The sequence below is a fragment of the Pseudovirgaria hyperparasitica genome (genome assembly GCF_010093815.1).
Source record: "Pseudovirgaria hyperparasitica strain CBS 121739 unplaced genomic scaffold EJ05scaffold_1, whole genome shotgun sequence".
NCBI classification, from domain to species: Eukaryota; Fungi; Ascomycota; class Dothideomycetes; order Acrospermales; family Acrospermaceae; genus Pseudovirgaria; species Pseudovirgaria hyperparasitica.
Genome location: NW_022985549.1, coordinates 2923898 through 2943243, shown reverse-complemented (window position 1 = coordinate 2943243; position 19346 = coordinate 2923898). Strand labels below are relative to the sequence as shown.

Below are 19346 nucleotides of genomic sequence, written 5' to 3'. Positions count from 1 at the left end.
TCAAACAACTCCAATCCCATACCTTAGTCCCATAAACTAAAATGTTCTTTGGATTTTAATTGCTGACACCCAAACAATATCCCAGACAGCTACGATCAACAATGCCAACATCATGAAAATCCAAAACCAGTCTCGGGCGAGCGGTAAGAGGGAAAAAGTCAATAGGGAATCGTTTCGATCCAGTACATGGGAACTGATCAGCTCGCGAAATTCAGCTCCAGTTTCGTCCAATTCTTCTTCCCTCTCCTTCCATTGATATCAATGGCAGATAAAGGATCAGAGCTGCTTTTGGATGAGACAATACAATGGCCTGCCGCAAAGATCCTTGGTTGTCGGTATTGTACACGGTCCACGTACTGCATTTCACTACTTGAGGCGCCGTGCTGTCCGTTCGTGCGAGCTCTGTCTTTGGCTGGCCCTTTTGGGGGAGAACTGGATGCAGTTGACATTGCGTGCATCGAGACATCGCTGGAAATGTCACTAATATCTTCTTTGTCGGTCGAGCATCCAACGCTACCGCTAGAGGAGGATTCCGTGTTTCCAGGGAGTAGTGGAAAGGCTTTATCGATAACATCTGCTGAATGGCCGTTTGTCGCCAGAGGAATAGGAGCGTTTGCTGCGAGCGCTGCCTCTCGTACTCTGGCTGCAAAATCATGCTTGATGCGATCCGCCTCACTGGCGAAAGTTGTGGGATTACCGTAGCCTAACTTCGCGTTCTTCATCCAGTCTGGCTGGCAACGATCTTTACGATGGCCATGGCATCCACAATCTTCACACTTGATATGAAGCTCACACTCTTCCGCAGCATGTGAATTCTTGCGACCACAAATCTGGCATCTATAACCTGGTTTTGGCGGGTTGGTGAGCCAGTATCGGATATAGTCCTCCTTGAGCCTGTACATCAGCTCAGCAACAGCCGGAGCTGCGTTAGTCGGACCACGGCCGAAGCGATAACCTCGAAGATGAGCATACTCAAGACCAAGGAGAACCAGACTGATCATAGTGTAGGCGGCATCATTTCCTGCATTGTGGGGATGAAGTAGATCAATATTGAAGTTCCCGCACAGTCGCTTCAGTGCTGGAAAACGCATTCCCTCAAAGCCCTGGCGTGAGCCCATGACCTGCGTATCGACGATACCGACCACGGTACCATAAGCACTATAATCGAAGTTTATATCTGGAGTCTTCATGTATCCGTCATCGTTGTGGAATGCGTGGCTGACCAGAACGACGTTGCGGTTGCGGAGGTCAGGGTCGCTGGCAGGTTTGCTGCTCATGTCGCGTGCTGATATAGGGACATCTGGACCTTTATCCGGAATGCAAACAGTACGATCGAGGAGGGTTTTCATGTCCTCAATAGGGACCCATTGGCTGTGACCAAAGTCGAACTGATGCCCACAGGATTGAGCCCAGTGGCGGTTGATAAGATGACCTCGATCCTCCACGCGAAGATGTGCTGCCATAATCTGGGCCAGCCAATTCTCGCCATTCTGTCCAGGGTCGCCAACACGATTGATGGTTCGTGTGTCAAAGAAAGCAACACCAGCTTCTGTAACCGGCCGCTTGCCAGAATGTGCTGGAGTGTATGCTTCGAAGTCGTGTGCAACGAAGACCACATCCCTGGGAATGTTCATGTAAGAGGCATCTTTGAGCCCAAAGCAATGAGCAACAAGAGACAACCCATCGTGCTTGTTCATAGGCTGCATATATCTGCGTACCGGGGGACCTTTCGGTACAGGATGTTGCTCGCGATTGACATAGTTCGGCGGTGACTTAGGGATAGTCTGAGGGGCAACCGGGAAGGAAGACGAAGATCGAAGCCTGTGCTGAGGGGCATATTGCGGATTTTGCGGAACGTAATGATGATAGAAGGGCACTGGTGACGGCCCGTAAGGCCTTTGGAAAGAGTACATAGTGGGATCGAACAATGTTTGTTTGCGTGAAGGAGACTGAATGATGGCGGCATGAATCCGAGCAAGACAGGTATCTTAAAAGACGGAAGAGATGTTAGATGACGTCCCGCATTCGGTAGCTTCAACGCATGCAGTGAGCAACGTCAGGAATGGGGGGACTCGTAGTACATGGATGTTGACAACGCGACTGGAAATGCACCTCGCGCCGGTGGAGGGATGGGAAAAGACAAGACTCACACAACGGCGAGAAACTTCGGGAAACTGATCGGCTATCGACATCAATGTCAATGTGTGACTGGCTGGACCATAGCAAATTTTCCGTTTCCAGCATAACAATGTCGATTTGCGTGTATCACAACAACAACAAACGAAGTGAGTTGCTGCTAGCACGCAAGCGGCTTCTCTAACCATCAAAATATACAAACAACAGAATGCACGGACTCTTAGACGTGACTGAGAACGGTAGGAAATTTGAAAGCAAAATGAAAGGCTGCAAGATGGACTGCGGGTGTCTTGGGAAGAATGAAGAAGATACCTTATACACTCAACATCCTCGCCCTGGGAACCATCAGGCTACTTTGTCTTCACGCGAGGGATTAGAATACTAAGAAGAAGTGTAGTACGAGACAGTTCAACGGTGTTGATATCCAGGTTTGCCCTGGTGGAGAAGAGGGTCCCTGGCGCCAGTCTGCGCATGGCTGAAGCTTCATCTGACCTCTTTCAAATCGGTTTGGAAGACACTGGAAGGCAGGAACAGCCGCAAAGAGACCCATGGTGTCATGCTAGTCAGTGAATGTTTTCATTGAGTGAATAATGACCGTAGAACTTTCGCTGACAACTCCTTGTCTTGCAACTGTGACTACAGCGAAAGGCAACACGGAATCTTGGAATCATACTCATTTGAGATATTTGAGGAATGAGTGTGTGAAACTGATGCATTTAGCACAGCTTGCGTGACGTAGTAGTCCTCGGAAGCGTGTGACGGATGAAGTCGTTCAAGAGATGGAGCAGGGAAGATGGGTTAAAGTCGTAATACCTTGGCATTCGGAGGTCGTTCACAGCAAAAACCGCTAGCCATGTTAGGCACTAGTGAGAAGTCAGTCATCGTCCCAGACCAGGTATCCGCTGTCAAGGCTGAAACAACAACGACAAGGCAATGTCATGTCCCTTGCTCCGGGCTCTCGACTTTCACACGTTACACTATTTCTACGAACCCTATAACAACTGCAAAGAATGCTAGGTCTTCAGCCCTGTCATACATCCCATTCTGCCTCATGTAAGCTTCACGTCAGGGGGTTTGAAGGCTGCTCTGTGACATTTCCAAGAGACCCCTTGGATATTCCTATTGAGTCTTCCTAGTCTACGAGTCTACATTCTCGACAGAATGAATGGGTCTCTTCGGCGACTCCTTCGAGCTCTTGTTTTATAGAATTGTGTATGTCGTTGCTGATCGATGTAGAGACTGCATCACTGCGCGCATATAACTGTCAGCTCTCACACTACGCCGAACTAAGAAGCCTGAGATAATACCTCGGCATGTGTAAGCACGACGAGTAATTCTCCGAGTGTTTGTAGCTAGCTATACCCAGCAATTCTTGGCCGGGTATACCTAAAGACACTGATTAAGCAAGATAAAACTGCAGATTAGTGGCTAATTGTTTAATATACAGTTTACTGGTTATTACGCTATTATAGGGCAGTAGCAAGAACCATTCCACAACTGGTATTCATTTCGCACCTTAGCAATCGAACTTGGAGGAATCTTCTACACCATAATGAACAGCCTCGCAGTTCTGCCAGCCACACCCGCTGATATACCCATTCTACTCGACATATACTTTACGTCCTTCACCAACCCCCTTGCACTCGTCGCCTTTCCTCCTTCTTCTACCTCGGTCCAATCATGGTGGGCCGCCATGCTCAATGACGAGATTCAAGATCCAAACTCCCTCTTCTTGAAGGTAGTCGACCCTTCTCTCCCAGAAGATGGACAGATCGTCGCCTGGGCAAAATGGAACCGCCCACATGGGAAGGGCATTGATATGACCTTGCCAGAATGGCCGCAGGACGGTGATAGCGAGCTGGCGACGAGGTTCTTCACAGGATTGGCAAAGGAGCATGAGCGTGTCATGGGATCCCGAGGGCATTATTGTATGTAGCTAACTTCTTTTTGGTACCCTAGTCATGTGTGCTAATGCGATGTGTAGACCTTGAGATCCTAGCAACAAGTCCCGTGCATCAGAAGCGAGGGGCAGGGTCCATATTGATGGACGCTGGTGTTCGAAGCGCAGATGAGGAGGGTGTGGAGGCCTATCTGGAGGCAAGCCCGGTGAGCGTGGGACTCTATCAGAAATATGGATTCGAAGAAGTGGGGAAGGTAGAGGTTGACATCAAGGGCCACGGCCAATATGCGAATCTATGCATGCGGAGAAAGGCGCTAGAGAAGAGAGAATAACCAGCATGAGCCTGGAAGCGAATAGCTTGGAAATGCTGAACGAAGGGTATTATTGGAAACGAGATTCTCGCGTAGGTGCATCGGTCAAGCCCGACATCGTCATGTATAGCGTGGACGACAACGATGTGACATGACTGACAGTTCGGCCCTGAGTCAGTAGTATGCTACCATTGACCACCTTACTCTTGAGCTTCCAGGCAGTCGGTAAGATAGTTTATCAATAGAATCTACAGTGGCGAACAGTTCGTCGGGCAATTTCTTTGCATTGAGTAATTATCCCAGAGTCGACTTGAAGCTCATCTCAAGATGGCATCAACGACGACGATTGTTTAGGTAGGTATCCTAAGCCGTACTCACTCTATACCAGTCTGCAGGGATCTGAGCACTTCTTGACTCTGTCTATGCATGACTATATTGACTCAGCAGTGCGGGAGAACTATGTGAACTCCGCCCGAGATATGACTCCTTCCAGGTGTAAGGCGAAAACGAGGTCCAGCAGTACACTCGACCGCTCCGAAACGCGTCCCGCTCCGCAGGCACATGACGCGACTTTTCGCCCAACGCGCATGCGACACATAGTTCACGACTATCAACCTCCCATCTCCAATACTACCATATCACGCCCGGCGCCGTGCAAACTCTCTAACCTCACATCCAACACCTTAACCATACATAATCTACACTCCTCTTCTCCGCAACCATGGTTCGTCCGGCGCCCAATCTCCACCCTCCCCTCCCCCAACCACTAACCCATTCTACAGGCCCGCAATTCAGAAAAAGCGCAGTCCATGCTCTTCCGGTTCCGCGCCCAGCAAGCTGCGGACCTGGGCATCCTCGACATCAACCGCACACGACGGCCGAAAGCTATCACCACAATTGACAAGATCCCAGTGGCGGAGAAGTGGCGTGGCCAGGTGCTCAAGGAGATCAGCCGCAAGGTGTCCAAGATTCAGGAGGACAGCCTGAGCGACTACCAGATCCGCGACCTCAACGACGAGATCAACAAGCTCATGCGCGAGAAGCACATGTGGGAAATTCAGATCCGTAACCTGGGCGGGCCAAACTACATGCGTGGCGGGCGGGTGCTGGACGAGGAGGGCCGCGAGGTTGTGGGTGGTGAAAAGGGGTATCGGTATGTTTGCTCTCCTCTCTCCACCTTCATAACTAGAATACACCACTCTCCTCTCGCCTATATACACTAGCGTAATATCTAACAGGAACAACAGCTACTTCGGCCGCGCTCGCACCCTCCCCGGCGTCGCCGAACTCTTCGCCGCCGCCGCCGCACCCCCGACCTCGCATAAACACGACCACTCGCGTGCCACACTCTCCCGCCTCACAGACGCCTCATACTACGGCTACAACCTCGACGAAGAAGACGGCACCCTGCTCGCGTACGAGGCGAAGAAAGAAGACGAGGCATACAGACGACTGATGCGCGACGCAGATGCAGAGCACAATAGCACGCCTAGCAGCAGTAGCGCGAGGAAGCGGAAAGGTGTGGATGCAGAGTGGGTGGAACTACCCGGTGATGCCGGAGATGGGATCGGATGGAATCTGCCGGATCTAGATCAAGTGCAGGAAGAGTTGGTAGAAAGGCGCAGACGCAGACTACTTGATAAGTTGGGCTAAGTTAAATGATGAACAGGAGGAGGAGGAGGAGGAGGAGGAGGAGGAGGAGGCGACGCGGATTATGCAGGCAGATTGTAAGAATTCTTTGCATGACATGAGATTTCAGTGGGCGAGAGATGCTGAAAGGGCATGCATGCATGTGTGGTGGATATGAGCTCAGGGGGTGCTGTGATTTAAAGCAGCACGCGAGTGAGAAGCATATATGGTATACCCCCTCTTCTTTTACTGTTTTGTTGTACTATCACTACTACCACTACTACCACTACTACTGCATCGTAATTTTCTTTGTCTCTTTTAGTCTGGAGTATGTGGTATGCGGTATGTACATAGAGCAGCTGGACTGTGGAGTTTGGATCCTGGATTCTTGATCCTGGACCCACATCATACGAATGAGATTTACTTGTGCAGGGGGGCGCCGTTGTTGCTGGTCAATCACGGCGCCGTACTGTATTGTTATGATTATTATACTGGGGGGTGCAGGGGATTAGCTTTGTTTATCTGTGTGTATGATGCCCAAAGTAGTGTTGTCCCTTTCATATGCAATGCAATACATGGTATATTACCAGTCGAGCAGTGACCATTCGAACATAACGCACACATATATACACACGGAGACACACATGCACGCAAGAACGCCGCTGCAATGCTCTCTCACACCCTCCTCATCTAACCCACTCCTGCACCTCTCATTCACTATACCATAATACACACTAACCCCTACTTCTTCGCAAAGCTCTTCTGCCGCTCCTTATACTCCTTGACAATCAAACTACACTGCACGTCCTGACACAAGCGCCGCCTACTCTCCAGCGGCAGACTCTTCCCAAACTCCAGCCCACTCGCGCGCTCCACAACCGCGACATCGACCTCAAAATCCTGCAACGGGCGGGAATTATCAATATGCGCATTCGGCAGTACAAACGCGCCGACGGCGACTTTATTGACCGCGCCCGCACCGTCCTCGGCGAAGATAACCTTGTAGAAATGTGTGGGCACGGCAATATTGGGCGGGCTACCGATGACCTCGTATGAGACGCGCCACTTGCCGTCTACCGGGTCGCGCCTAGGCAAGTACAGCGGGCCAGTAACAATTCGCACCGACGGATAGCGCGTCGTAAGGCGACGGCAAAAGTCCTCGAAATGGGCCCAGTAGTCGCGATTGAAGCCCTCGCCGACCTGGGGGCACATGTTTGAGAGGAGGAAGGTATCGTCCATGGCTTGCTGGGACCATTTGGCGTCGGCGGCCGGGACCTGGTGGCCGCGGTCGTAGCCGGAGCGGAAGTAGTCCTTGAGCATGCCGCGGAAGGGCGACGGGATGCTGGTGTCTTCGGCGAAGACGGAGTGTTTGCGGTCAGCGTTGTGGAGAGAGAGGGAGTGTGGGGTGATGTGTTCGGCGACCCAGTGCGGATTGCGGGTGCGGCGGTCGAAGGAGGAGGTTAGGGAGGCGGCCGGGCGGAGGTCGGCGACGGGCCCAGGGAAGCCGTATTTGAAGATGCCGTTTGGGTCGACTGGGTGTGGAAGGGCGCCGGTAGGCATGGGTATCGGAGAGGGTGCTGGAGCGCCGGTCGTGGTTGTTGTGGTTGTGGTCGTTGTGGGTGTTTGGTCGCGTTTGGAAGATGGGGTTGAAAAAAGGGCTGCTGTGACGCCTGCGCCTGCGGCGGCGGAAGCTGCTGCGATGACGGCGAGCGTGACTTTCGACATCGTGGTGGTAGAGGAGGCGATGTTAGGAGAGGATGAGGTTGTCGAGGATGTTGAGGAGAGGAACTTCGTGGTCAAGGATCACAAGGAGAAGGGAGGGTAGTCTTCAGTGTCTTTGAGATGACAGAGAGCTAGGAGAGCTCGAGTGACGCGTGTAGGAAGTGATAGACGCGTGACTTTACAGTCTCAGGTGGTTGGAAGATGTCGATTTCGTTGGCGGAGGATGTCTCAAATTATTTTATTGCCTAATCGGGACTCGTGGCGCTTACTCACGCGCCCCGATCTTGGTGTCTAGGTAATACCGTCAGCCACTCACATCAGAAGAGTCGAAGCGTGGGTCACTAGTTGGGGATCTTGGTAGATGGAATACTATAGTAGTGTCCCGGCGTAACCAGAGAATAAAAAGCCACCTTATACTTCTTGCTTTGGTAACTGTACATCCAACATGCACACTCTACACGCGACCTGAATACACCTACGCGCTCGCACAAGCTCAAAATTACTTGATATTCAAACGTTCCCACTACACAGACACGTAGATGCCGTGATAGGCCGACGGGACACAGAACCTACGAGCTGTACAGCCTCAAACGCTGACCATCGAACGCGATAAGGCATATGCGAAAGTATCAGAAATACAAAAATGCGATGATTTTAGCATGAACAGGGCTATCTAGAACCAAGCAGATCACGTCAACAATCATGGATCCACTTTAAGAGAGAAAATTTAGGTGTGTATGAACATAAAATCCTCGTGTTATGGAGTATGGTACTGCTGGCGCTGTTTTATTATATGCTGTGTCGCTTGTGGTATGCATATCAAGCTCATATAACGTCATACCTGGCGTTGTTACAGTTCTTTGTCCTCAGCGAGCTCTGCGGGCTTTTTTATACCACCAGAGATGCTTTGAGGGCCTACGATGAGAAAAGATTCTTCCGGGTGTGCTTTTTGTGTTTCCTCCAGATTTCAGTTTCAAGTTTCCGTCCGTTGAGATGCGCATTAACTTGATCTAGAACGTGAGATCTCTTGGACGTGGAGGAGACCCAGGATTCCAGTATGAGCGGCGATGCTCGAAGAGTAACACCTGGGTGTTCGTCTGCCTCCTCAGATCCCAAAAAGCGTGCCTTTGCCAGATGCTTCATCGCATGTTTTCCTTTGGCCTTTGTCCCCAACTACTCTCTTGACACATGAACGACTCGTCTTCGAGAGACGTGTACGCTCTTTTCAACGCTGTTCTCGCCATGTTGTTGTAGCGAGATTGTGATGCTACTCTCTTCCTTGCTCGTCCCACGTACTAATGCTAGATGCTGCTTACAAAGCGCCCAGCTTGCACATCTATGGAGACAGATTTCTTCTGGGGAGGCTATTCAGCAGGCGACGACAGCGCTATCTAAATGTCAATACAAGTCATGATTATGGCAGGAGGAACTCAGAGCTCCTCGCTGTCTTCTTTTTTCTTTCTCCGGCCTGCGCCCTTGCGCTTCTTGGGCTCACCACTCTCATCTTCGTCCATTTTCTCAGTAGCAGCGGGCGCATCGGCAATCTTCTTGACGACGTCCTCGAGAAAGTCGAACTGCGTGTCGGACGTGATGGCTTGCTTCAAATGAGCAGGCGTGACGCGTTTCTGGCCGCGTGATCGGGCTTCGGAGGCAGCTTTTGTTACAAGGTTGATCATGAAGAGCTCCAGGGCTTTCGCTGAGAAGACGTTAGCAGAGTTCCTCGGAAATGTTAGGGATGTTGCAACGAACAGACTGCTACAGGTGTGACCTGGGCGACCTTGCCGACATCCTCGTCGGCTTGCATGATTCTCTTGATTCTTGCGACAGGAAACTTGGTCTTCACGATTATGCCCAAGTCGGCGTTTGTATTCGCGGAGCTGTCGCTATTGCCGTCAGGCGGGAAGCTGCTGTAGTCGTGTGCAGGCTCTGGCGGGGACTCTGGTGTATAGTCATCTTCTTCATACTGTACCCTCCTCCCTCGAGTCTGAGGAGGCATGGTGCCGGGGGATTGCAGTTGTGGAAAGGCGTAGCTGTTGGATTGGTCTGGGAGGTAAGGCTGGTTGGTAATGAGTGAACCTGGAGTATAAGGAGGAGCGTGAGAGATTGAGCCACGATAGTACTGCTGCTGAGGCACAGGAACAGGCTCGGGAGCGTCTTGGTAGAAGTTTGTGAGGTCGGGGGATTCGGGAGCGAAAGAAGGATTGCCGGTAGAGCTGTCCATTATTTAAGAGCTATTTTGGGGGGGAGGCAGGCCTGGTACCTGTCCCTGTCCAGTGAAGGACAGCACAGGCACACTAGTAGCAGGTTTGGCGGGCAGTGGGGCCGGCCAGGGAAGCGAGCAGACGTGTTGATTTGCTGATCGATCAAGTATCAGTGCAGCGACACACCGACACACCGACACCGAGACTGGCTTATACAAGGAGCTACAGCACTACGGATGCAGGCGAATTTCTGGTTGGTGGTGATAGTCGTATAGCGTGTGTTTGTGGGGTGTCCACTGCTGGCTACGGGCGTGTTGCAGCTCGGGAAGCGGGCCGTCCAGCGAAGTCGAGATGGGTACAAACAACCGGTGGTACAGGTGGTCTTGCGGCCAGAATTGGGAAGACAAGCTACAGTATAGTGCAGTATAGTATATAGTACCCGGGCCTATAGCTGTACTGAAGCTAGGGATGATGTAGCTATAGCTGTACGCTGTACGCTGTACCGGCAGCTGCAACTAAAGGTACTATAGCTAACGCTATAGTTGCAGCAGCGGAGGGTAGCTGTAGGAACCAGGACGGGACGGGATATCGGACAACTAATACCGGATATCAGATATTAGCTAGGTAGGTCGGTATACAGGTAGGTATCGGATAGCAATAACCTGAGGCAGCAGCTGACATAAGACAAGGGTAAGGTGTCAGGTGTCAGTCAGGTGTCAGGTGAGTGTCAGGTGCTCGAAGCGAGGAGCGAGAAAGAGAGAGAAAGAGGGGCAACTCCTCAGGCAGAAAAAACATGGAAAGTGGACGGAGGGGAGGGGGAGCGGCCGAGAGCGGCGGACTGGCTCCTTAAATTCTTTTGATCTTTGACGTGTTTGGCGTGTTGGGCGTGTTTGGTCCACCCAGCCCAGCTAAGCCCAGCCCCTGGATCCGCTTTCTGGCCCTTTCGTTCGCGCCTGCCTGCCTTGCTTGCCTGAGTGGGAGGTGAAGAAACTGCCGCACGCTAACAATCAATCACGGGCTGGTGACTGGTCCTGAATAATTACTTAATTAGCTTTCATTACATCTGATCGCGACGCGCCTACGACATACATCGAAGTGCTGAAGCGTCTTTTTCCTCCTCACTCATTTGAACTTGACTTTGGCTATGTTCACTTGTGACGAACGCGTCTTCTGCCCTGTACGTCGGCGCGGCTCTGAAAAAGTGCACTGCTCGCCACCCACCTGTCAGCGAAGCGGACCACATCATACCTTGCTATACCTACTCACTGGTAAGCTACTACTCCCTTCCCACGCCAGCCTTGTCATGATGATACACCATGAGTTGGGAGACTGCGTCATCGAATCATCGATCTGCGCATGTGGACGTGTCTGCTGCCCGCCGTGGAAGCAAGCCTTTGCCGTCCGCAGTTGCGTGAAGCCGATCAGCCTGATACTATTCGTGTCTGGCGCTCTGGTTCCCCTTCTGCAGGATAGCGTGTATTGCTTTCCATCGAGCACGCTCGTCCGTCCGTGAACGAGTTAACTTGATCTAATCTGAACATACTGTCCTTTCTCATAAGCACATTTCTGCATTCACTTTTCTTGCGCGACGATGCTAACTTACTTTTCGGGCGCAGACACATAACATAACTTACTCTGGGCACTGCTTGGCTGGATTTTCACGTGCAGCCCAATAATGTGACGCGTTACTTCGCGTTCTCACAACGCGTGCCCAGGTAGGTAGTGAAATACCTAGGTAATGACTGACCTGGGCTTGCAGGTGACGGGATAAAGCTCGCTTATGTAATATCTCCACCACCCCCACCTACCCACATCCCAATGTGGTATCTCGAAAATAGCGAATCCACTGCACGAAAATTTCATCCTTGTAGCCCACACAGCCCGAGCGCTATCTTTTCAGTCTTAAAACTACTATTAGTAGTAACAAAAAGACCAGCACAATCGCAAAAGGAGAATGCGGTGAACCGGGATTGAACCGGTGACCTTCAGATATTTGAGGCTGAAGTGCTACTTCAGTCTGACGCTCTCCCAACTGAGCTATCCCCGCAACGATTGAGAAATCTTGCTCCGCAAGTGGTCTATGTTGGCTGAGCAGTCAACAACGGAAAGCGATGGAGTGGCCAATCAGATGCTTCGAGTCTAGTATCGACCTGAGGTGCCTGTTGAGCCCCACCTTAGTTACATGTTTACTCGTGACGCAGATATCATACTGAATCAGACCAACATTCTGCCTTCCACCTTACTACTACATATCTTTCACAATACTACCGTCTTCCATCCGTCCCTCCTCCTTCGCCCCTTCCAGCCGCCACGTCTCTACCAAGCTCGACTTTGGATCTTCATCCGGCCACCCCATCTGCCGTCTCACTTTCAACACCTCCTTCCTCACCCTCATCGTACACTCCTCTCTCAACTCCACAGCCTCCCGCCCAAACTTCAATTCTTCGTTCAATTCCCCCATGAACAACCCCTCACCTCCATTCCTCCCCTTCAATGTTTTCCATTTCTCCCTCAAATCCCCAAACACCCCGTCCATATCTACTTTGTCCCCGAACGCAACGCTAATGTTCTTCCCTGGCCGCGGCACAAAGCGCGGAAACTCTCTCTCCTCGTGCATTGCCCACTGCGGCCCGTCGATCCACAGCGCAACCAGGTCTGGACACGGCTCGCTCTCCAGTATGAGCCGTGCCACGCCCCATTTGAAATATCGCATCGTCAGGTCTTCTTTCTGGTGGATCTTGCCTTCGGGAAAGATGTGGATCCAGCTGTGTCGTCGGGAGAGGTAGGCTGAGGGGGCAGGGAATGTGTCGTGGCCCGTTGTGGTGTACGTAAGCGCGGCAGAAGTGAAGGGGTCAACAATGTCCGGGCTAAGTAGGGATATGGAGGGTTTTGACGCAGGTGAGTCTGGCGGAGCTTGGGAGAGTTTTTTGTGATATGGTCCAGCGGAGAGAAGGCGGATTGCTTGAGTTATGGTCGGTTGGAACAGGCCGCCGTGAGAAGAGTGGGCGGAGCGGTGGGTGGGGAGGACCTGGCCGAGAGTGAAGAATGTGGATGTTACTCTGTATCTGTGAGTGATAGACGACTGAGGGGTCTGGTAGAAGAGAGACGTACTTGTTCTGAAAACATAGATCGTAGGAGCCTAGACTCCAGCGCGACATGTTAGGGTTCAACAGGTAGCGCATAGGCAGTACACCCCATATCATCGGATCGTCCAACCTAGTCCCCAGCATCAGTAATCACTCCCCCATCTCTTGCTCGCGCAGCAGACGCCTAGCCACATACACAGAAACATGGTTTGAAACTACGAGATTCCATTAGCTACCATTTCTATACCATACTTTGTGCACAGCGCCGTACCTGTGATCAACCCTCTCTTCCTCCCTTCTATATCCCTCCTCTCGTCCAGCACCCCCAGGAACCTCTCTAGGCCTGGCGACTCGGTGTAACTGAGTCCATACAGAAATGCGCGACAGATTGCGCCAATCGTGCCAACGGTGGCAATTGAGCTCGCGCGCCAAGGCAGGCTGGGAGCTACTGGGGGCTCGTCCGTGGAGGTCATTAGATATAATGCATTGAATTCGAGTAGGTAAGTAAGCGGAAAGGAAGAGAGAGGGAGAGATGGGGAATTACGTAGGATTCCAACGGTCGCAAGCAGGTCTACCAGATGCGTGCTTGACGCGCTCTGATTGGTGATCCTGGATCGTGGCGGGCTCGGGAGTGATGATGCGGAGATGCCTCAGGCGTGGATGACGCGACTTAAACTTCGTCAAAATACATCGCCTGGCTAGATCGTGCTTTCAAAACCGCACTTCCAAGACTCGGCCGTCATGGCGCATAGTAAGTGCATCTTCTCGTTTTCAATTCATCCTCTCAACTAACATGCCACAGGCAAACGCAACACATCCCTTGCCTTCTTTACCGCGCACGAGCGCTCCCAATTGACCTCGTCATGGGGCTCACAATCCCAACACCTCTCCTCGACCTCCTTTCTCCCCTTTGGCAGCTGCCATCTCTGCCTTCTACCGGCGGTCGACCCGGTAGCATGTGCCTCACGCGGCGATCTCTTCTGCCGCGAATGCGCGATAAGTAATCTGCTCGCGCAGCGAAAGGAGATCAAGAGAGTAGAGAGAGCAGGCGAAGAGAGGCGCGCCCTAGAGGAGGAGCTCGAGAAGGAGGACGATGAAGCAGCACGGCTGGAAAGCGTGAGGCGGTTCGAGGACGTACAGAGGGGATTGGAACAGAAAGGCGACAGATCTACAGTCGAGCGGCAGCACGAGAGGAGAGCTGATGTCGCGCGTGACAATAAGAACGCGCCCTCGTCCACAAGCACAAAGCGCAAATTCGAAATCGACGAGGCCGAACTCCTCCGCGTCGCCGCTGACGACCGCAAGGCGGCGCGCCTGGCCCTTGACGACCGCGCCCGCAGCTCTACGAAACACATGCCGAGCTTCTGGCTCCCCTCACAGCTCCCCAAAGCACACGCCTCCGCGCAAGCCGCGGTCAAGCGTGCCCCGATATGTCCCAGTTCGCCCGCAGATGCGCCGCACGTACTCTCCCTCAAAACACTCGTGACGGTCAGCTTCCACACACAAGAAAAGGAAGGCGCGAAGGGAGCAGAGCGGTCTTGTCCCGCATGTATGCGGACGCTGAGCAATGCGAGCAAGGCAGTGCTTGCGGTACCGTGTGGACATGTGGTATGTAAGCCATGTGCGGGGAAATTCATGAATAAAGAGAAAAAGATTGATGTGCATGATATCGAAGCAAAGGTTGGAGAAGTAAGATGTTATACGTGTGAGGCGGATTTAAGTGGACGGAAGGAGAAGAAGAGCAAAGAGGGGAGAGAAGAGGGGAAAAAGAATAAGGAGAAGATAAGGCCTGGCTTGGTGGAGATGAACACTGAGGGCACGGGTTTTGCGGGGGGTGGGAAGAATGTAGTCAAGAAGGAGGGGGTTGTGTTTCAGTGTTAGAATCTGTTGGGTGATGTGGTGCTTGTAAGTTATTATGATTACAGCGACGCGTTGGGCGCTATCTGGGCATGCGAAGTGGCTGGTATAACATATGTCTGTATCAATAACGAGACGATGTCTTCCTGACCCCGATCCTAAGCCTTTCTCCTTCCCTTTGTCTTTCTTTGCACCGTGTTCCACACCTTGCTCATGTCCTCTGCAAACGCCTCATCGTCGTCCTTCCCGCTGTCGTCCGGCTTCCACTCAGCAGTCTCATCAAGGCTGACTCCGCCCGCACCCCATTGATCCTCACTGCCACTGGTAAGCGGTTCTTGCTCCCAGGGCCCAACCTCACACAATCCTTCCGCAGTGCCGAAGACGCGGAGCTTGTTGCCGTATGTCTGCCAGAACGAGTCCGCGAAAGGTGGCATGCATTTGCTATTGGTAAGAGGCGTAGATGCCGAGGATTGTGCTGATGATGGTAGCGTGGCCCTCGAACTGGAAGCCTGTGTTTTGTGTTGTTGTTTGGTGGACTTGACGGCAAAGAGCTCTACGTCTGGTTGCTTCGGGTCGGTGGTTTGGTCTGAGATTTCTGGTTCTTTGGTCGTATTATCTGCGCTTGCCTGCACGTCCAGTCGTGTGCTTAATCGCACCATGATCAACGCTGTGAGGTATGAGTCGTAGCCTGCCTCGTGCAGCAGTGCACCGTGGTCGGCGTTTGAGTATTTTCCGAATAATTCGTCCGTCTCCAGTGTCGGATATGCCTGTAATCGCAACTTCTCTTCGGTCTCTTGGAGGGACGAAATGGGATTTATATCACCGCAGTCATGCGTGGCGAGATACTTGGTGTCGACAATGCAAGGGAAGACTGCATGTAGTGCGTCCTGAAACTCTTCCACGGTATCAGGGAGACTGCCGAAGAAGCACTGATACAGATACACCATATCCGTGAAGCAATTATGCCCAACCAGAACCGGCGTTCGCTTCTTCAACCGCTGATGTGCGTCGTGAAATCTCGAATTGAGATCGTGAATGTCGACAACTCCAGACTCCCCGGTGACAGGGTTCTTCGCAAAGTGTTGCAGCCGCCCATCCAGTTTCTGTAGGTTGCCGTCCGCAGCCAACGCCTCCATGACCCATCGGAACCCCGTTTGCCGCCCGATCTTATCGCGTATCTCGCGCTTCTTAGATTTCCGGATTGATGCCTCACGTGAGTCGTCAATGCGTTGCACGCGCACTGAAGATCGCCGGCCAAGCGTCATATATCCTGGGAATTCGGCGCGGACAAGCTGGTGGACGAGACGCTTCTCGAATTGACCGAGCTCGCCGAACTCGGGCTGCTTCTTTGCGAACGAGTCATGTGAGAGGATGTCAATGTATGGAACTCTGTCGTCGCTTTTGACGAAGGCACCGACAATGGAGCGGATGGCGTCTAAGAAGGCGATCGAATCAACATCCGAGGGACTGAGTTGGATGTCGTCGAGCTGAACTCGGTCAAGACGGTCCATGGCAAGCTTCATGGCAAGGTCGTCCTCGGTACGAGAGAGGTACTGAACACCGGAATAGAAGGGCTTGGCCATATCAAAACTGTGTGAAAGAAGAAATTCGACGGCCGAGCTTGAGAAAGCGAAGGTGCGCTCTAGATCCAAGCGTTCGTCTATCAGCGGGCTGATTTGGATGTTATACGGACGGACGACATATTTGTATGTATCTAGTCCAAGGTCTTGCACTTGTTCGACACATGTGAGTCCAACCTGGAGAATCTGATATTGCTCAGCTGCGGCTTTGGTCTCAACGTAACGTTCCTGGAGAGTTTGCTTCCGGCGGTTCTTGGTCTTGACTGAGACGCCGGAAAGCTCGAGATCTATGGCTACGAAATGCGAATCTGATATGTGCTTCAGGATCTTGAGATAATTACCCAAAAAGGTAAGGTGGTTGATATCCATGACTGGTTTGGGACCACTGGAACATGGGAAGACCACAAGACAGATGTCAGAACTTGCGCAGCCGAATGTAGAGCAAAGGGCAGTAGTAATTTAGAGGAAATAGAGTGAGCGTCTGGAATGAATACGTAGCTTACCCGGCAACAGACAAAATGCGAGTTTATTAGAACCTAAGTGTCATCACTTACAAGTGGCGTTTCGTATCTTGCGCCTTGTTGACTCACTTTCAACACAGTGAACTTTGTGTGTATGGTTGTTCGTCGTCCTTTGACTACAGTATCGGCTGCGATACTTGTTCATATAATATTGTATGCGACACGACGGGAATAGCAACCTAGGCAGGCAAATTAACACCTGAAGACTGAGGCATCCGTGGATTAAATTGTAGGATGCCTTAGATTAGCGAGGCTGACGCATCAATCCGGACCAACTGCATTTCGGCGAATGTATCTCCACAGAAACGCCAGTACCACGAGCATTATATTTGTTGTCCATTTTATAAAGCGGAGATGAGGACTATAGCATGACGGAACCCCGGTGCTTGTTCCTATATAGTGTCTAGGGACTTCACAAGCAAAGCTTTCGTGAAGCTGGAAGCAGAAACGCGAACCTCGGCTTCTCGCACGGTCGAACCACCCCCAGCCAGCAGGCGTCTTCCACCAGCCTTCACGGACTCTTGTATAATCCACATTGCTACTGGCGATGAGATAAAACATATCATGCCTGCCATAGATATGTCCTACGACGACTCGCTGGCGACTTCGCGCCTGTTACAATCCTCAATATCCTCGCTTTCATCGAGCCGGCAGCAAGCCTCGCAGATTGCGAAAGCCTACCGACAGGCCGCCCAGCTTTTTCTCACAAGACGTCTTCCCGAAGCTTTCTCTACCATTGAGCCTATAATCACCCCGGAGAAGTTTGAGAATGGTGATAGCGAAGAGCATGGAACGGTCGCGACTCCGGCACCCATTGCCGCCGCGTCACGGGGCACGAGGATCAAGGTGTGGAGTTTCTACCTGACATTCCTGAATGCAGTCATAGAGCTAGGACCTGAGGAAGGGAAGCATGCATTTGGAAGTGTCAGGTGGAAAGGATTGGCCGCCAAGTGTCGCGATGGAAGCGTATGGGATGAAGTAGTTAGGGTTGGCTATGGAGGCTCGGAAGGAGACGTCGATGCCGAAGTAGTGATCAACTTGTGAGAACAGCGACACCTTGAATTGTTAGAATATCTACTGATCTTACCTAGGGCCACTCTTCTACTTACACACTCCCCTTCTCAGAAGCTCAACCAGCAACGCCTTGAAAACTATCTATCCTCTACCGCACAACCGACTTTCGACTTTTCACATATGGCGACTTTGACACCACGGCGACGAAACTCTGCGGCCAATGCTATGACCAACGGAACCAACACGCCGCGAGATCTCAACTCCAAGCTCAAGCTCCTCGAATTATACACCCTTCACATACTGCCAAGAAACGATGAATGGGACTATGCGCGCGAGTTCATTGGTATGAGCGAACTTCTAGACGATGAGCGAAAGGAGGCTTTCCAGATCGCTCTTCACGGCCTGAAGGAAGAAAGGGAGCATGCTGCAAACCGTGAAGCTGAATTGCAACGTCAGCAGCAGGAGCAGCTCGAGCAAAAACGCCAGGAGGCCGAGGCCGAGGCCGAGGCACGGCGGCAGGAAGCTCGGAAAGAGGAAGAGGAACGGAAGAAGCGCGAGGGCAAAGCCAAACACACCCTCCGAGACACCGATGACAGTTCGGACAAGACCAAACGCTCAGCAACCTCCAATGGGCGCCGCCAACCACCTGATCCCAACCCTTCGCGCGTCTCCAGACCTGCTGCCCGGAAACCTGTTGCGCCGCCGCCCAGTTTCTATCAACGAGCGTCAGCGATGATGGGCTCGATGCAAACTGCTTTTTACACATCGACACAGGACCTTACGAATAATCCAGTCGCGCTCATTCGTATGATGGTGTTTTTTCTGGCGTTGGCGTTGGCTTTTGGGAGACGAGATTTGCGCGAAAGATTAAAGAGAATGATAGCGAATGCATGGGACAAGATTCGGCGTACGATTGGGATGGGCGTCAAGGTTAGCTATATATGAAGTCAGAGAGGCATTAATGTATGTTTACAGAGGCTATTAGTCTACGTCTGCTCGAATTACCACACATTTCTCAATATTGGTTTTTATAGGTCCGTGTTACTACTGCTTGAATCTGCTCGTTGGGTCACCATGGATCAGCAGCCGCCCGGTCGCCGTCATGGTGGTGCCTACAGGAGCTCTTATGTTCTTACTTGCCGGCTCTGACAGACGTGCTTCAATTCTGACACACTCGAGGGCTGGTGAATGCTCAGCTTGCCTCGTCGTCATGCTAGACCTGAGGTCATATCCGCTCAGGAGGGTCGTTGACAGGAATGTCCCACATCTTGACCTCTGCCAGCATCCACACTACCAGCCTCTAGTACTTGCAGACTCCATTTTCATGCTTCTAGCATCATCCATTCCTGTCACAATCTCACTGCGATCTTCATACCGCCTCAGCCCTCC

General features: G+C 51.9%; 10 protein-coding genes and 1 non-coding gene across 11 annotated transcripts; 5 read left to right on the top strand and 6 right to left on the bottom strand.

Annotated features, from left to right (window-relative positions):
- Window positions 1-2: 2 nt before the first annotated feature.
- Window positions 3-2508, bottom strand: EJ05DRAFT_38512 (uncharacterized protein). The gene is made up of 2 exons (XM_033741263.1): window positions 2151-2508; window positions 3-1987 (listed from the first exon to the last, which is right to left on the bottom strand). Exons 1-2 carry the CDS (start codon window positions 2242-2244, stop codon window positions 198-200), a joined length of 1884 nt encoding a protein of 627 aa, XP_033605879.1. The 5' UTR covers window positions 2245-2508; the 3' UTR covers window positions 3-197.
- Window positions 2509-3688: 1180 nt separating this feature from the next.
- On the top strand, window positions 3689-4368 carry EJ05DRAFT_482232 (acetyltransferas-like protein; the record flags this gene model as incomplete). The annotated part of the gene is made up of 2 exons (XM_033745149.1): window positions 3689-4064; window positions 4121-4368. The coding sequence occupies 2 exons, from the start codon at window positions 3689-3691 to the stop codon at window positions 4366-4368; spliced, it is 624 nt and encodes a 207-aa protein (XP_033605878.1).
- A 700-nt stretch (window positions 4369-5068) lies between these two features.
- EJ05DRAFT_482231 (Isy1-like splicing factor) lies at window positions 5069-6000 on the top strand (the record flags this gene model as incomplete). Its single annotated transcript, XM_033745148.1, has 3 exons — window positions 5069-5071; window positions 5130-5500; window positions 5595-6000. The coding sequence occupies 3 exons, from the start codon at window positions 5069-5071 to the stop codon at window positions 5998-6000; spliced, it is 780 nt and encodes a 259-aa protein (XP_033605877.1).
- A 459-nt stretch (window positions 6001-6459) lies between these two features.
- EJ05DRAFT_472333 (uncharacterized protein) lies at window positions 6460-7908 on the bottom strand. The gene has a single exon (XM_033743164.1). The coding sequence runs from the start codon at window positions 7699-7701 to the stop codon at window positions 6718-6720; it is 984 nt and encodes a 327-aa protein (XP_033605876.1). The 5' UTR covers window positions 7702-7908; the 3' UTR covers window positions 6460-6717.
- A 1220-nt stretch (window positions 7909-9128) lies between these two features.
- On the bottom strand, window positions 9129-9694 carry EJ05DRAFT_432765 (histone-fold-containing protein; the record flags this gene model as incomplete). Its single annotated transcript, XM_033741572.1, has 2 exons — window positions 9129-9394; window positions 9448-9694. 2 exons carry the CDS (start codon window positions 9692-9694, stop codon window positions 9129-9131), a joined length of 513 nt encoding a protein of 170 aa, XP_033605875.1.
- A 1296-nt stretch (window positions 9695-10990) lies between these two features.
- EJ05DRAFT_472331 (uncharacterized protein) lies at window positions 10991-11607 on the top strand. The gene is made up of 3 exons (XM_033743163.1): window positions 10991-11105; window positions 11166-11446; window positions 11503-11607. The coding sequence occupies exons 1-2, from the start codon at window positions 11044-11046 to the stop codon at window positions 11410-11412; spliced, it is 309 nt and encodes a 102-aa protein (XP_033605874.1). The 5' UTR covers window positions 10991-11043; the 3' UTR covers window positions 11413-11446; window positions 11503-11607.
- A 247-nt stretch (window positions 11608-11854) lies between these two features.
- On the bottom strand, window positions 11855-11946 carry EJ05DRAFT_t6. The gene has a single exon. It is a non-coding gene; the product is annotated as a tRNA-Phe (tRNA).
- Window positions 11947-12006: 60 nt separating this feature from the next.
- Window positions 12007-13556, bottom strand: EJ05DRAFT_507021 (uncharacterized protein). Its single transcript, XM_033747875.1, has 4 exons — window positions 13257-13556; window positions 13182-13200; window positions 13011-13115; window positions 12007-12958 (listed from the first exon to the last, which is right to left on the bottom strand). Exons 1-4 carry the CDS (start codon window positions 13456-13458, stop codon window positions 12145-12147), a joined length of 1140 nt encoding a protein of 379 aa, XP_033605873.1. The 5' UTR covers window positions 13459-13556; the 3' UTR covers window positions 12007-12144.
- A 114-nt stretch (window positions 13557-13670) lies between these two features.
- EJ05DRAFT_472327 (uncharacterized protein) lies at window positions 13671-14951 on the top strand. The gene is made up of 2 exons (XM_033743162.1): window positions 13671-13736; window positions 13788-14951. The coding sequence occupies exons 1-2, from the start codon at window positions 13727-13729 to the stop codon at window positions 14864-14866; spliced, it is 1089 nt and encodes a 362-aa protein (XP_033605872.1). The 5' UTR covers window positions 13671-13726; the 3' UTR covers window positions 14867-14951.
- On the bottom strand, window positions 14917-17137 carry EJ05DRAFT_472324 (CAF1-domain-containing protein). Its single transcript, XM_033743161.1, has 2 exons — window positions 16926-17137; window positions 14917-16807 (listed from the first exon to the last, which is right to left on the bottom strand). The coding sequence occupies exon 2, from the start codon at window positions 16789-16791 to the stop codon at window positions 15001-15003; it is 1791 nt and encodes a 596-aa protein (XP_033605871.1). The 5' UTR covers window positions 16792-16807; window positions 16926-17137; the 3' UTR covers window positions 14917-15000.
- A 267-nt stretch (window positions 17138-17404) lies between these two features.
- EJ05DRAFT_38184 (uncharacterized protein) lies at window positions 17405-18952 on the top strand. Its single transcript, XM_033741236.1, has 2 exons — window positions 17405-17983; window positions 18035-18952. The coding sequence occupies exons 1-2, from the start codon at window positions 17508-17510 to the stop codon at window positions 18900-18902; spliced, it is 1344 nt and encodes a 447-aa protein (XP_033605870.1). The 5' UTR covers window positions 17405-17507; the 3' UTR covers window positions 18903-18952.
- Window positions 18953-19346: the final 394 nt, after the last annotated feature.

Excerpts from the sequence above, each read along its gene's own strand:
- EJ05DRAFT_507021 (XM_033747875.1), bottom strand. The coding sequence starts at position 13,458 with ATGACCTCCACGGACGAGCCCCCAGTAGCTCCCAGCCTGCCTTGGCGC. Across the intron at positions 12,959-13,010 it reads GATCTATGTTTTCAGAACAA|AGTAACATCCACATTCTTCA; the intron begins GTACGTCTCTCT and ends TCACAGATACAG.
- EJ05DRAFT_38184 (XM_033741236.1), top strand. The coding sequence starts at position 17,508 with ATGCCTGCCATAGATATGTCCTACGACGACTCGCTGGCGACTTCGCGC. Across the intron at positions 17,984-18,034 it reads GCCGAAGTAGTGATCAACTT|GGCCACTCTTCTACTTACAC; the intron begins GTGAGAACAGCG and ends GATCTTACCTAG.
- EJ05DRAFT_472333 (XM_033743164.1), bottom strand. The coding sequence starts at position 7,701 with ATGTCGAAAGTCACGCTCGCCGTCATCGCAGCAGCTTCCGCCGCCGCA.
- EJ05DRAFT_472324 (XM_033743161.1), bottom strand. The coding sequence starts at position 16,791 with ATGGATATCAACCACCTTACCTTTTTGGGTAATTATCTCAAGATCCTG.
- EJ05DRAFT_38512 (XM_033741263.1), bottom strand. The coding sequence starts at position 2,244 with ATGCTGGAAACGGAAAATTTGCTATGGTCCAGCCAGTCACACATTGAC. Across the intron at positions 1,988-2,150 it reads CCGAAGTTTCTCGCCGTTGT|ATACCTGTCTTGCTCGGATT; the intron begins GTGAGTCTTGTC and ends CCGTCTTTTAAG.
- EJ05DRAFT_472331 (XM_033743163.1), top strand. The coding sequence starts at position 11,044 with ATGTTCACTTGTGACGAACGCGTCTTCTGCCCTGTACGTCGGCGCGGC. Across the intron at positions 11,106-11,165 it reads CGCGGCTCTGAAAAAGTGCA|TGGTAAGCTACTACTCCCTT; the intron begins CTGCTCGCCACC and ends ATACCTACTCAC.